The 14423-nt window shown below is 39.8% G+C and overlaps 2 protein-coding genes across 6 annotated transcripts in view; both read right to left on the minus strand.

Annotated features, from left to right (window-relative positions):
• The window catches only part of kif19 (kinesin family member 19), a 36408-nt gene extending 27717 nt beyond the window's left edge, over positions 1-8691 (minus strand). The window contains exons 1-2 of one of the 2 annotated variants that reach the window (XM_086304152.1): positions 8155-8691; positions 6440-6520 (exon numbers count right to left, since the gene is read on the minus strand). In XM_086304152.1, the coding sequence (XP_086160278.1) occupies positions 6440-6520; positions 8155-8193 (120 nt within the window). In that variant the 5' untranslated portion in view covers positions 8194-8691. The remainder of the gene's footprint in view (positions 1-6439; positions 6521-8154) is intronic. The other variant, XM_086304151.1, reaches the window with a different exon arrangement.
• Positions 8692-12228: 3537 nt separating this feature from the next.
• The window catches only part of ttyh2 (tweety family member 2), a 70744-nt gene continuing 68549 nt past the window's right edge, over positions 12229-14423 (minus strand). For all 4 annotated transcript variants that reach the window (XM_086304164.1, XM_086304163.1, XM_086304162.1 and 1 more), the window contains one exon: positions 12229-13462. In XM_086304164.1, coding sequence (XP_086160290.1) covers positions 13382-13462 — 81 coding nt within the window. In that variant the 3' untranslated portion in view covers positions 12229-13381. The remainder of the gene's footprint in view (positions 13463-14423) is intronic.

Here is a 14423-nt window from a genome sequence, read left to right on the forward strand (position 1 = left end):
CACATTAACCCACATTTGAAGAAAAACAAAAAAGTAGGTCTACTTTCCACGTCTGGCCCAAACTGCTTCCTCTGCTCTCTGTGGTGCCACTGTTGCCATTTTAAGTTCAGTTCCTGTGCCTAGCACTTTCGCTGTATGCTATTTGCAGCTGTGAAGCTATTCAAACAGTCTGCCTCATAAAAACACTCCACCTAGACAAAGTGTGCCATTTTTTCCCGTTTTTGTTAGAAATAGGCTAGCAAATGTGCTTTTGTTGAGAACATTTCCATTAACAGAGGGTGGAGAAACAATAAGGGAGCAAGTTAATTAGGCATATTTATTGAGTATATCTTCTGCATGGCACTGAGACTTGTAAGCATGCTACATATAGAATCACATTTTCCACATTTTTAATTAATCCTGCAGTCTTACTAGTTTCCTATTGTGTGTTTGTGTTTTAAATACTGTTTGTTTTCAGCTAAGAGCTACTGCACAGAAGCTTGTTATGTGACTGCATAGTGACAATAAAGAATCTTGAATTAATGTCAGGATGGCTACCTGACCAATTTTATCAGTCACTGAGTGTCCTATGTAGCATTCTGTTTGCTGGCACTTTTGTATTCTGAAGTGCAAACCTTTTCTAATCTACACTACACTGTTTTCTTAGGGTGCTGCTTTTTTAAACCGGGCTAATTACAGTACAGTCTCTAATGCGAAGGCAATTTGAATCTTCTTTCACTGACAGGCCAGCGTAGAGGATGTCGGAAACTCTATACTGAGCACTTGAGGTTACGTGCTTCGTAGTTCACAAAGGCAGAAAATTTGCCAGTTAATGGGCATACTGTAATGACGTTGACCTGTGCTTGGACCAAGCTGAATGCTGCTGATTGTCTCAAAGGACGTGATCTTTACAAAGGAAGCAGGAGGTAAAAGGTTACATTTTTGTTTGCCTTCTGGCTGACATTCTCTCTCTTCAGGATAAAGATGAACATGAGAGACAAAACCTGTCCCTGAGAATTTTCTTTAGAACACCCGATATATAAGTACATGGGAATCCCTGCACATACCCATGAAATGCAGTGCAGAAAGCACGGACAAGCTAAGCTGTACAGATGTTCCACTAATGAATGCAAGAACGTATTTGATGCAGACAATTCACCTGCTGACTGAAAAGCAACAAGGAAAAATCCACAGTTTTTGTAAACTTCTTCCAAAACGTTTCCTTTATTCTCACAAATGTTGGACTGTAATTTTGAGGAACAGAAATGAAAAAAACAAAAACAGAAAACAAAAACAAACAATGGCCGTGACCTTGTCTAGGTGTCTCTATGGAGATGAGGCCTCAACATAAAGCATTCCCCTCTGTGTGCTGACAGACCAGCCTGGCCAAAAACTTGCCTTACAACTCCAAAGGCTAAGACACATGGTGCGTGACGCAAACACTCAACTCTACTAAAAGATATTTTTACATACATGTACATGAATTTATGTACTAATGTTCCTGATATTCCTTTTCTGGCTCTGCCTTTGAAAATGGATTCAGTTTTTATATAAACTGCACATTTATAAGGGATCTGTGCAAAAGGTTTTTCTTAATTTACTCTGTAAAAATAATCAGCTTGTAAAGTGGAATTGCTGAAGAGAGCCACAGGGTGATGCCTCCTTTGCAGTGCTTGAATTCGGACACAGGCACAGAAATAAGGCTTTGACTGAGATTCCCATGTTCAATGAAATGTAGTGCTGAGGACACCTAGTATGGTATGGTCACTTTTAGGTTGTATTGAACAAAGCACCAGAGCGAATGTCTCCACTCCTGTGTCTGACAAATGTCTAAACTATTATAGGCAAGCTAGCTAAGTGCTACGTATTACTCTCTCTTCTCGGACAAGGACACATCATAGGTGGTGATCCCTGATCACTTAACAGCATGTGTTATCCCACCTGTTTATTTAGAGGCTGCAAGACACCCTTCATCTCAACTTCAACTGAAATGGGTTCCTCAGCTTGCTGATTTTCGTTGTTTCTTTTTTTTTTTGATGATGACGGATGATGATGACAGCAGCAGCCGTTCTTCTCTGCGTGAGTAGCTTAATGTTGTTCGTGTGTAATTTACGCTGAGTAGGCTAACCACGTTATTAAATTAATGCATGTAAGGTGAACTAGCAAACACCGTCGTAGTTACATGCAGCTGTCTTCTTGTTTGATGGCAGATACTCCCTTCACCCTGGCCAAAAAGAATAAAATGACCAAAGAAAAAGTGGAAAACAGCTAAACATGAGAGGTTTTTGGACAAAGTTTGTGTTTTTTCCATTGTTTAAGCACTGCTTCCAGCCAAGAGTGATACCATATATGCCCTATAGCTGCAGAAAAGGCTAACATTGTTATCTTTTTACAAAAAAAAACAGCTGAACATGAGAGGTTTTAGGACCAATTTTGTGTTCTCCATTCTTTAAGCACTGGTTTGAGCACCGGTTTGAGCACCGTTTAAGCACCGGCACCGTTTCAAAAGTACCGGTTTGGCACCGATATCAGATAAAACCTAAACGATACCCATCCCTAATTAAATGTATTTTCAATGACTCTACCTACCACTTTAGTTTAACCATTAAAATGTTACATCAGACTTTGTTAAGTGAAAATGTCCTAAGTAATTATGTTCACAAGGCTGAGTGACCATCTTTAGACCTTATGGGGTAAACATGGCCTTAGTGCTAGCCTCTTAAGGACTGACCTCTCACCTCTGTTTGTATATTACATTAAGATGGTAATGGAAATACTGTCTGCTGCAGGTTCAGTTTCTTCTTAGTGATGTTCAGTATGTGAATGTCAATAACTATTGATTAGAAATCTGAAGCACAAATATTTTTTTAAAAATAGAGAGCACATGGCACTCTAAAAGCTGGTTTCCAACAGCATTTAAAAGTTGATGTGTTACATTATTTTTTGCTACTCACCAGAACCTGTCTGAAAAAACAAAATATTTGCAGACCATAGGAATTATATTATCATCTGTGGCAAGAGCTGTTATCTTTTTTGTGTTATATCATCATTAGCAAAGACGAATACACCTAGGCTTGTTTGTTAGGTTAGTTTTTTGAAATTGTTTCTCATTCTCTTTAGAAGTAACAATTATGTCCAATTGTCAGATATGCCGAATAGTCTCTTTAGAAGTAAAAATTATGCCAAATTATTGTTTTTAAGTTGAATTAGGCTATTTAGTTTTTCCCTCAACAGTTCAACGTTTCTTTGATTCTCAATGTCCATAGTGTTAGAGGCTACACCGGTTGCATTAGTTCAGTGGTCCCATAATGTAGTGGTTTACACATTTACCTAACAAACGAAAGCTATCTGGAACAGTCCCGGGAGCAGACATAAATCCTCCCAGAGGAGGCTGCATCAGGAAGGTAAAGTTAAAGTTCAAGATCAAATGTGTGGAGAAGCCTGCTATACTGATCCCTTGTGAAAGAGCTGAAAGTAGCCAGTCTTAATAATTCAAGGTTTCTTTGTTTCCCAATGACCATTGTGTCAGGCAGTGATGGTGTGATGGTACAGTACAGTCAGATAAATTACCACTACTTTTCTGAAGATCCATGAAGATCCCTACAGGCTGTCTCTGGGGGAAGAGTAAGCCTGAGAGAGAAAAAGAGCAGGTGGCACAAGGCTTAACCTGAGCTAAAACGCATCCAATGAGCTCATCTCCACAGGCTTAGCCAGCTTCCAAGTTGTCTGCTTTCTGCCAGGACAGCCAGATCTGGGTACTCTGGTCCAGTCCGTCGAGTCAGCCACCAGCCCTCTGCTAATCTGTCTGAGCACTACCGTTGGGCCATATGTTTACCATCTTACCAACAAAGTAACATATGCACTGTCTTGTTTGCTTGCAAAAATATGCTGTCTATAAAGGATTTAAGATGTAGTGTAGACATCACTCTTTATTTCTCTGTATGTGATGACTACCACAGGAGTGACAGCTACAGGTAAACAGATTCAGCCCTGTCGTGCAATATAATCCCACCACATCCACTGTGAGGATGTGACCTTATCTCACAATATCCCCTCCATTCATGTCAAGGCAGCCCAGGTAAGCCCACAGGTAAAAAAACAGATCCCAACAATCCCACTGTCTCGATAACAAGTGTGTAGCGTAAGCTCCACTAATCCTTTGTTGTGAACGTGTACAAGTGAACCTGACATGACCTCAAAGACGCCACACATCAGCACTTTCAGATATAATAAACTATGTACTGTGGTATTCAGGAGTGAAATCAACACACTGAGTCAAGCTGAAGAGGAAACATTTTTTTCTAGCTGAGGTTTGGTTGAGCCTTATTATAGTGGCTGTGTCAGCACCATATCTACCTTCCTGGTGTTATGCACTAATCCCCTGAGTCCAAGCCAATTTTAATGATGTCATGCCAGACTGGTGCTGATGTTGTCCTTAAGCTGTGATTAAATTACTTACGTTAAGAAAAACAAGTGATATACCAGCGTCGTGGATAATGAGTTTCTAGCAAATTCCCTCAACAGCATGAAAAAACACTAATCATACCCTTTATTGAATATAACATTCTCCACAAACACTTCTCACTGTTTTACTGTGGTGAGTCATCTGTTGCTACTGTTAATTTTCTTGTCTTGGTTAAGAGAAGCTTCCCACCACCAGCAGGCCTACAAATGCCTCAATCAGTGAGGAGACACCTCAGCAGGTTCCCAGTCACGATGTTCATTATCGTTTGCACTACCGTCATCACCACTGCACAATCTACTAAATGATCTCGAAGAGGGACCTGCTCAAATGTGAGGCGTAATGGTGAAAATGGTCCTCAAGGGACTTGCACACGCAATGTGTCCTTCTCATATGAAAGGTCACATGGTAGCAACCTCATTAAATACTATGCTCATTGGGAAAAAGGCCACCTGGTCTATGACGGCAAACCAAGTCCAGTTTCTTTTTCTATTCCACTGCCAGAATAAATGAATAGAAAAATCAAGTTTTGGTTGTAGTTTATGAAATATGCCTAAAACTCATTGCTATGGGGAACAGCTATGGCCATGATAGCCAATCTACATTCTGTTCATTCTGAGTCATTCTCGTCATGGTTTACTCTAATGGAAAACACAATTAGTGTAATAGCTCCATTCAAAGCTGCTTATTTGTCAAATAAGTTGGAAAGTAATGTCAAACAAGTTGGTGGAAAACTGAAACAAGACCACAGTGGAAACAAATAGAACCAAGCATGAGGCTGCCGGTACTGGCTGTTTTCATATTAAAGCCAGATGTGTTGTTTTGTCAGACCAACAGTAAAAGCCAAAGAAATTCAAATTATAGAAACAGCAAAACAGAAAAAGACTTTCCAATTAAACTGTTTGTCAAATTGCATCATAGTTAATGTAGGCGCTAAGTTAGCAAGATAAAAGTATTAGTGGAATAAAAATAGGCATAAGCATTTGTCCATTGTCCATTTGTCTGACACTACAGAAGAAGTGCACTGCTAATTGGTGAACTACTCATTTCCAATGACTAGGTGGCTGAAAAATACTTCATAAGCATCAGACAGATTCAGAAATAGAAATAATTACTACTTGCTGCCCTAGGCGTCTCTCTGTTGCCATTCACGTCACAAAGTTCTTGCACCATTATGAAAATCAAAATCAATGCTTTTTATGACCTTTTCAAGACCTCAGTAATTGGAGCGGCACAGTCTTTATGTTACAACTGTGTGGGCACTACTGGACTTCAGAGTTACTTTTTTCTGGACTTAAAAGATACCAGAGGGAAACTGCACCACACTTCTGTTAAAACATGTGTACCTGATTTAATTTGTACAACAAAAAGCAGAACAATACACCAACTATTTTTTTTTAAATCTACAAGACGACTTGGTGTGGTGCGTATACATGACTTAGTGCAAAGCACACACTCACAGTTACCATTAACCTTTGTATGCATTACTTTCTAAAACTAACCCCTGTTTCTCTTTCCGACAAGCATATGTCAGTATTTACAATGTATGACTTGATGAAGCTACTTTGAAGTTGCTGACAGACCAGTACAAGTTGATTTTAATTATGTTATTGGGTTAGTGCTTGTTAGTGTCACAGTCCTTATAACTACAGCAAGTGACATTAAAACCGCACGTGTAATGTTTTTTTTAAATAAATCTTAAAGGTGAAAATTTTAAAATATATGAAGCACATAGTCTAAGACCTTTAAGGAGCTTTTTATTACTTGAGTCTGAATCTTGCAGCATTCATATACATATGCATTATGATGTATGCTTTATAAATTAGGTTGTTTTTTTGTTTTTTTTAAAGAGATGCTGATGTTGCAAAGGTCCCTGTAGGCACCTTATTTGTGCAGTCTCATGACAAGCAGGAAGGAACACAGTATCCCTCTTTCACACAAAGCCACCCCATCACTCACTCACATGCAGAATGAAAAATTAAAAGACCAATGTCTCACCTGGTCGTCCACTCTGTGGGCCACGATTGTAGCCCCCTCCTCCTGCTCAGCATCGCTGAGGGGTCGGATTCTCAAGGCAACCTGCAGCAAACAGAGCAAACTCTGAATGTAATCAACTTGGATATGTTCGGTTTCATGACATCATATCTAAGAAAATGACACTGACAGCACATAAGACAACATGTCTAAGGTTTTATCTGTAGTTTCAACTGAATTTTTACAAATGCTTTAATGTCACTTGTTAGAGTGCTTCAACAGAAAAGCATTTTATAAGAAAAAAAACTGGCTCATATATCAGATGCAGCGCACGCTGTGCTGATTTTGAACATTACAATGGTTTTGGGAATGAAGAAAGCAGGTGAGTAATGTTCAATACGGCTCAGGATTGGCTTTGTGCAGGATAAAAAAAAGAATCCCTCAAGATGAAATGTGACTTAGAATAATAAAGATGTGCGAATATAAGTAGGAAGGGGAACTATGATACACTGCTATATTGCATTAAGGGAGTTGTAAAAGATGTATCCTAGTAATAACCCAAATTCATGAAAATGAAACACATAAATTGCATGAGTAATCTTTCAAATGTCAAACACATTTTTTTCACCATTTAACTTAATAATTAGGAAAAATGCAGGATCTTCTAACTTTTAAGTCTTTTCTCTCTCACAACCCCAATTCAACCAGGGTAGGTAAACTGGAAACTCAAAATATCACTTTAAATGCAGAGCTGTCGTTTTAGAGTCTAAATTATGAATACTGGATGGCACTTGGCAGACACATAACAGCTTAATGAGTGGAGCATTGTAATACGACAGCATTATGCACATTCAGACTCCTACTGTTAGTCTAAATCTGTCTGCATGATTTAGAGATCAGCAGAAAAGCTCTGACTGAATTAAAACAGGATGAAAACAGAGTGTAGCAATACCAGCAGTGTGTTAGATCCACAGGGGTGGCACATGAGCTGCATTCATATGCATTCAAACAAATGTGCTATGACGTTCATGTATATAAGGGCTTTTATAGTGGATGTGGATCCACCTTGGATTCACCTAGGCAACAAATAGAAATAAGAAGGTCCTCTCTCTATCAGCACCATGTAGAAGGTGTATTACATGGGGGACAAGAGAGGCCGGGCAACTGAAACAGCCACTTCAATAATTCAGGTAAGGGCTGCAATGCAGGTGGTATAAAAGAAAATTGAACATTCACTATAAACGCCATCAGCTTAAATGGTTAGGAATTCAAGAAGAAACCACTAGAAAGAAGAACAAGAACCTAAAAATAAACTATGCTTAGGCTAACTCCATGATGCCGCTAATATATTTTAGTTTAATTAAATTATATGTTTTAATGCCGAGCTCACTTAGGGGTGAATAGGATGGGTTTTTTTTGTTTGTTTGTTTGCTTTTTTTATATATAAAAGGTGGTATTTGGTATCCAGTGTGAAGCCACCTTTTAGTGCATATGCCATTCAACAAAAAATACAGGCATTTTTTAGGCAAACTTCACAGGACTGCAGCCTACAGGTGTACTCTAATGAAGTGATCACCGAGTGTTCAGTTAACTGGCAGAAAATTGATGAGCTTGTTTGTATTAAATGGTGATGGTTTTCTACTACTCACCAACAGAGCGAACTCATTTGACAAAGTTAATAAAGGTGTTAGAGCTCAATAAAAAAATATCATTAAAAAAAAGCATAGGTTGAAACTCACAGTTAGCTGGTGGTCCTTTGACTCTCCGGTGTCCTTCATGTTCACTTTCGGTCAGCCTGAAGGATAGCGAGCATCAACAGAAAACGGGGCACTGGACCATCCCGCTCCCCGTCGCTACCTGCATGCCACCTACTCTTTAAGAAAAAAAAAGCACCTGCAGCACACCGCACACACCTAACATCTACTAATATACCCGGGTTCTGCCTTTAATGCTCACTGGCTGTAGCTTGTCCGTAGTAACAAGCGCGACTGGCGAGCTAACAATCTCTTCGAGTCGTTTTTACTCAACGACATTAGCTTTCCTACAACTACCGACCGACTCTACTCTCTCACTCGCTTCCTCTTTGTGTCCTCGAGAGCGCGTCGGTGGGTATCTTCCACGCAGCGGGTCGGGAAACACGGGAATAATTTAGCCAGACAAAGAGTTAAAGGTAGCGGCAGGTAACAGCAGCACCAGCAACAGCTCACCTGCTACTCGCACTTCTCTGTGTCTGTCCTCGCTCCTCTCCGCTCCGTGTCCTGTGTTTACGCGCGCGCGCGTCTGCGTTCGCGCGTGCTGTGTTGTCCCTGGAGATTCGCGGAACACCGGCAATATCAAATCAGCTACTGTAAACACCAGTACATCCGATTATAAAATAAAACCCTCTAGTCCGGGTTTTCATTGCTTTGGGTGAATAAATAAATAAATAAATAATATGGCATGGCATGTGTACTCCCAGTTTTCCTATCCTAGGCTACACAATGATTGTAAAGGAAATACAAACATAACCCTCTGTACCTTGTAAAAGTGCTTCATAGCAACCTGGGTCATATTAACATTTTATAACGCTTCTGAATTTCAAAAGGATAATAAAGTAGACAAAAAGTCACATTTAAACGAGCATTTATCAGTTATTGGACTGGATGTGCCTTTATTATTAAGTATTTTTAAAATAAATCTTTTGGAGAGTTTCTAAAACACCTTTAAAACAATGGTGAATATTTTTAAATGGCTGTATGCGTTTATCCAAACCAGTTATTGTGCATTCAGATAGATCTGTGATCCTAATATCACACATTTTACGGACGCGAATAGTTGGAAAATGGTAACCTTTTTTAAATGTCTTTTTCTGTATGAAATACCCTTTCTGTGTCACTTTGCTGACATCTGGTGGAAATGTTATGCAATTACCGTTTCAAGACATACCGTTTCACCTGTATGGAGAAAAAAAACAGAAGAGAAAGCAAACAACGAAGAGCAACATAATAAAAAAAAACCCAGCACCATCACAATAAACTAGCTAGCAGTAGATAACAGTAGATACTAAATAATAAACGATATTGTGCAGCACGCAAGATAGACAGCGCACAATGTGCTTTGAGGCAGCAGCCAAGAAAGGTGTAGTCCGCGTCTGTGAACACCCGTGTGTACACCTGTGTGCATACCTGTGTGGATCAGCATGCTTGTATTCCAAAGGTTTCTCCATGTAACGATCTGCTAGGGAGTGTGGGGAGCCATAGCCCCGTCCACCAGGGTATGAAGCAGGTATGGAGGAGATCCAGGCCCCAGATATCCAGAGGCCCCAGAGTACAAGGACCCGAGGAGGACCACCAAAGGGGGGGAACCGTGCCACCCTCCTGGGAAGAGCTGAGTAGAGCCCCAAACGAGAGGTCACCCCGCAGCTATGGAGCAGAGGCCAGAGGGGGTTGCAGTGGCGTGCCCGCGGGCTCTGCCGGCAGCCAGCTGTGCCAGAGGACCGAGCTTCAGGCCCAGAGCCCAGCCGGGCCACAGGCGCCCGGCCCTGCCAATCAGCCACCAGGAGTGAGCCGGTACATACATGAGCGCCCAGCCCCAGACAACAAGGACCACCAACACACCAACATCTGAGGGTATCAAACACTGGCAGGGAGTGTGGTGAGGGGAGATAGGCCTCCGTACTTTAGAGGGCCTGAGATGTACCCAGAGAGGTTGAGTCTAAGACCCCACCTGACATATAGACACAGACGAACAGGCACACGCAGACACAAACGTGCATTCCCACCCCATATGCACAACCAAATACTCGGCACTCACCCAACGTGTAGACAGACACAAATAGACACTGCACAGACAGTCGCACTCCCCAAACATACTCTATATCCCAGGTCCAGATACCCCCGCCCTCAGAGGGGCAAGCCGCACCTAGGCCCAGGAGATGTAACCCTTCTCTCTGGGGTGGAGGCAAGCAGACCACCTCCTTATCTGCAGTAGCAGGGAGGCCCCGCATCCCAGACCCCAGTTTTTTTTTTGTTTGTTTTTTTCTTTCTTCCCCCCCTTCTCACCGTCTCTTCTCCCCTCTGTTTTTCTTTCTCTCCCTCTCTTTCTTTCATTCTTTCTCCCTGTCCTATCCCCCAGTCATGTCTGTCCCGTTTGTAGCAACCGAGAATAAAATTAATTCATAATTATAATAAAGGTCAATCAAATGGACCAATATGGCAAGGCCATGATGATCCACTTGGTAAAATAAATCCGCTTGGCATCTTTCTTGGCCTTAAGACAACAATTCTGATGGCTAAAGATCCAAACGGGACACAAAAAAAACAACAACAAAAAAAACCCATACCGTTTCAAGACCGTTTCAAGACAACAAATACATAAAAGGGGGAAAGGGAAAAGGCAGTTTAAAAATATAATAACATAAGCTGTTTTTACGACCACAGAGCGTATTTAGAAAATGATCGGTAGTGAAAAAAACTTTAGATCTTTAAAACACTAAACTTCTATAATATTTACTGAGATACCGTGTCCGCTGCACTCTCCTGACATCTGCTGTAGAAATTGTGCAATTACTATTTTAGACAATCAATTTCAAGCGGCTTAATGCTGGGGGGTAAAAGCCGGAAAATGAGCAGAAAGGGGAACATAAAATAAGTTGTTTTTACTTTCATAATTTTTACTTTTCTAAACAACCTAAGTAACCTATAGTCTTTAAAAACAAACAAATAAACCAAACCAAAAGAAGGTAACAGGGATATTTTAAACTAGAATTACCCTTTAGATCCCATTGTATAGTTCCACCAAGCAGTTAGGACTTCTCTAGACCTGATCTTTGGGATATAAAATGTCATTGTTTCGTCATTTCCATCGTCATTTTATCCTCTCTGATATTTGTGTGATATTTCCTCCTAAATCTGAATTCTAGGTTATTGGGTAAAAATATCTTCAGTCTTGCAGTGCTGTGAAAAAGTATCCTGTCCCTTATGTTTCAAATCATAAAACTAATTTTAATATTGGATAAAGACAACATGAGTAAATACAAAATGTATTTTTAAATGATTATTTGATTCATTAACAGAAAAATGCTATCTAAACCTACCTGTGAGAAAAAGTGATTTCGCCCTGACCCTTATAACTGGTTGAGCCACCTTTGCCAACAAGAATCCGATTTGTTAAATGACAAATTAAGTGTGTTTTATCACACTTTTTCTAAAGCTGATTTCAATTTCATGAGCTACACTCAGCCCTGATTACTGCCAGACCTGCTAAACAACAGTAAAATAAAATAAAAAAGGACCTGTTTGACAGAATGAAGTAGGCTAAAAGATCTTAAAAAGCAACGAATCAGGCCGTGATCTAAAGAAACTCAAGAAAAGATGAGAAATAAAGTCACAGGGTTACAAAGACCTTTTTAAGGCTTTGGGGCTCAAGCGAACCCCGGCAACAGCCACAAACTGGTGTAAATCTAACAGGATTTCATAAATAAATTCATAATGTTGATGATATGAAACATTTAGATTTGTGACAAATATGTAAAACTAAATATATAGAGCTCACTAAAAATGGGATAGCCATGTGCTCATAGAAACCTTCACATCTGACCTCAAAAAACCAAAATCGAATAATTTCATCACTGAGTACAAATGAACCCTGGTCCCTGCCTCTTCATCCTTTACTTGGGAAGAATTGTACATATTTTCAGCAGTCTTTAAAAATACTCTAGGAATCACTAGTTCATGATACACTAATTGCATGTGGATATGTTTCAGTTAAATGCACAGGGAGATCTTAATGATCTCAGGCACGAACACTCAAAAACAAAATTAAGACTCATCGCGTTGTACTCAAAGCTGGTTTATTCAATTTACGATTAGACCCTGAAGTTTGCGTACACATACACACACACGCACACACACACACACACACACACACACACAAACAAAATTAAGCACCACTCTCTGTGCCTGTACAGTGCAACATGCTGAAACAAACACACAAAACGTATTAATGACACGGCATATATCCAATCCACACAGAAAGTCATCGTTAGTCGGTACAAACATGTATTGTTTGGATTGTTTGCTATGGTGAAAGTAATTACCTGGATTCATTAATCAGAGAGCAGCACAGCTTCCCGAATCACAATAGGAATGACGACTTTATTGGATTAGTTGGATTAGATATACAGGGAGTATGAATTAATGGCCCATTAGAAAATACAAAAAAATAGTGGTCCTATGTATTGCTGGACAGAACTAGAAAAAGTATATAAAAATGGCGCACAGTTTAAACATAAAACAGAATAAGACAACAATCTGTTATTTTACAACTTATTTACAGAAGCCATGGTCTCAAGGTAGTCTCGTCTCTGTAGACTCCTAAAGCTTCACTAGCAGGCGTGTTTGTGTGTGTGTGTGAGACTGCAAATAAATTATACTGCTCCACAAACTCCTGCTGTGTGCTGCCAGTGCTGGCTCTGTGCTTCACGAATATCACGCATGGAGCACACTACATAGAAAATAACGATGCATGAGCTATCGCGTTCACATCTTTTATCTTTGGAGACTCAAATATAAGATGTCAAAATTAGTACACATCTCCATTTCAAAGGCAGAGAGAGAGATCTCAACTGAATTTAAACTTTCTTTTTTACATTATTGGGAAACAACTTTTTTTGTGTGGTTTTTTTATATGTTTAAAAGAGCGTGTGAGGGTATCAAAGGACAAAACAGATTAAGAGCTTGTTAAGTTTGACAGCACTTCTTGGAAACATCTAGCACGTTCTCCAAGAAAGGATAGAAATGTCATGAATGAGCTAAAAGAACAGAGAGAAGATTACAGATATTGTTCCATTATCATTAGACTCCACACGCTGGAGTCCTGACTGACGTGAAGCCACACAGTTTCCTCTGTGAGTCTTCTATCAGCTGCATGTTGCTGTCTTGTAGATGGTATGCGATGCTGCTTCTCTCCTTGGGCAAACAGGGAAGTCTATGCTTGGAAGTCATTTCCAAAGTGTCTCCTCTGTTCTTCGGTCATGGACAGGTAGGTGGCCCTCATAGTGGGAGAGTACTATAGACAAAACACCAACACAGAGACATATATAGAGAATATTACAAGTCTGTTGTATTAGATTGTGGTGATGTAAACATGTAAAACTCATTTGTAATGGAAGAAAGTAGGGAAAATGGGCTTAAAGGAACAGTCCACTGAATATCTATCTTAATGTATCAAATTCACTCTACTGTGGCACTGACATGAGAAATGTTTGAGGCTCTCGACTCCCCTAGTGGGACTTAAAGCAGGGAAAGCATGGATGATCAGGTTAAAAAAACAGGTGAAGTGAAACTACAGAAGAATGAATATATAGTACATGTTTATAGTATAGCTACACGCTAGACAGTTTATTAGTTACACCTATCTAGTTCTGGGTTGGAGCACCTTTTGCTTTCAGACCGGCTGTAATTTTTGCTTTAATAGGAGGGTTCATAATTTTTTCAAATCACATTTAAAGTCAATTAAATCACCTTTCTTCCCCATTCTGATGGATGCTCAGTTTGAACTTCAGCAGGTCATCTTGACTATTTTTATATGCCTAAATATCTTGGGTTGCTGCCATGTGATTGGATGACTAGGTATTTGTGTTAGCAGTGGAATAGGTAAGCGTATGGCTGGCGAACGTATGCGTATATAAAGACTACTGGCTAGTATATCAACAAAAATTCTGTGTTGGAGAGTATGCAAACTTTTAAATGCCAGATTTCATTCCTACAGTGGTTGAATATTAGTTTCTAAGACAAAGTTTCAGTGGAGTATTCATTTAAATCATAACAGACCATGGCAGGGTAAAATATTTTAGATATCACCTATAGTTTGTTTTAAAAGGCCAATCCTTTATTCATTAAATACACACATAGCATAAAGTATGAAACACTTTCCAGGTAAAATCCATTTTATTGCAGTGCACAGAATCCCTACTGCTAACACTTTTGTGTCAGTGCTAGGTGTAAAACGAAATGACCGGAGAAAGACT

This window comes from Aulonocara sp. 'chitande type north' Nkhata Bay, linkage group LG8, assembly GCF_057382095.1.
Source record: "Aulonocara sp. 'chitande type north' Nkhata Bay isolate Kocher_YH1m ecotype deep benthic linkage group LG8, A_spYH_male_GT1.1, whole genome shotgun sequence".
NCBI classification, from domain to species: Eukaryota; Metazoa; Chordata; class Actinopteri; order Cichliformes; family Cichlidae; genus Aulonocara; species Aulonocara sp. 'chitande type north' Nkhata Bay.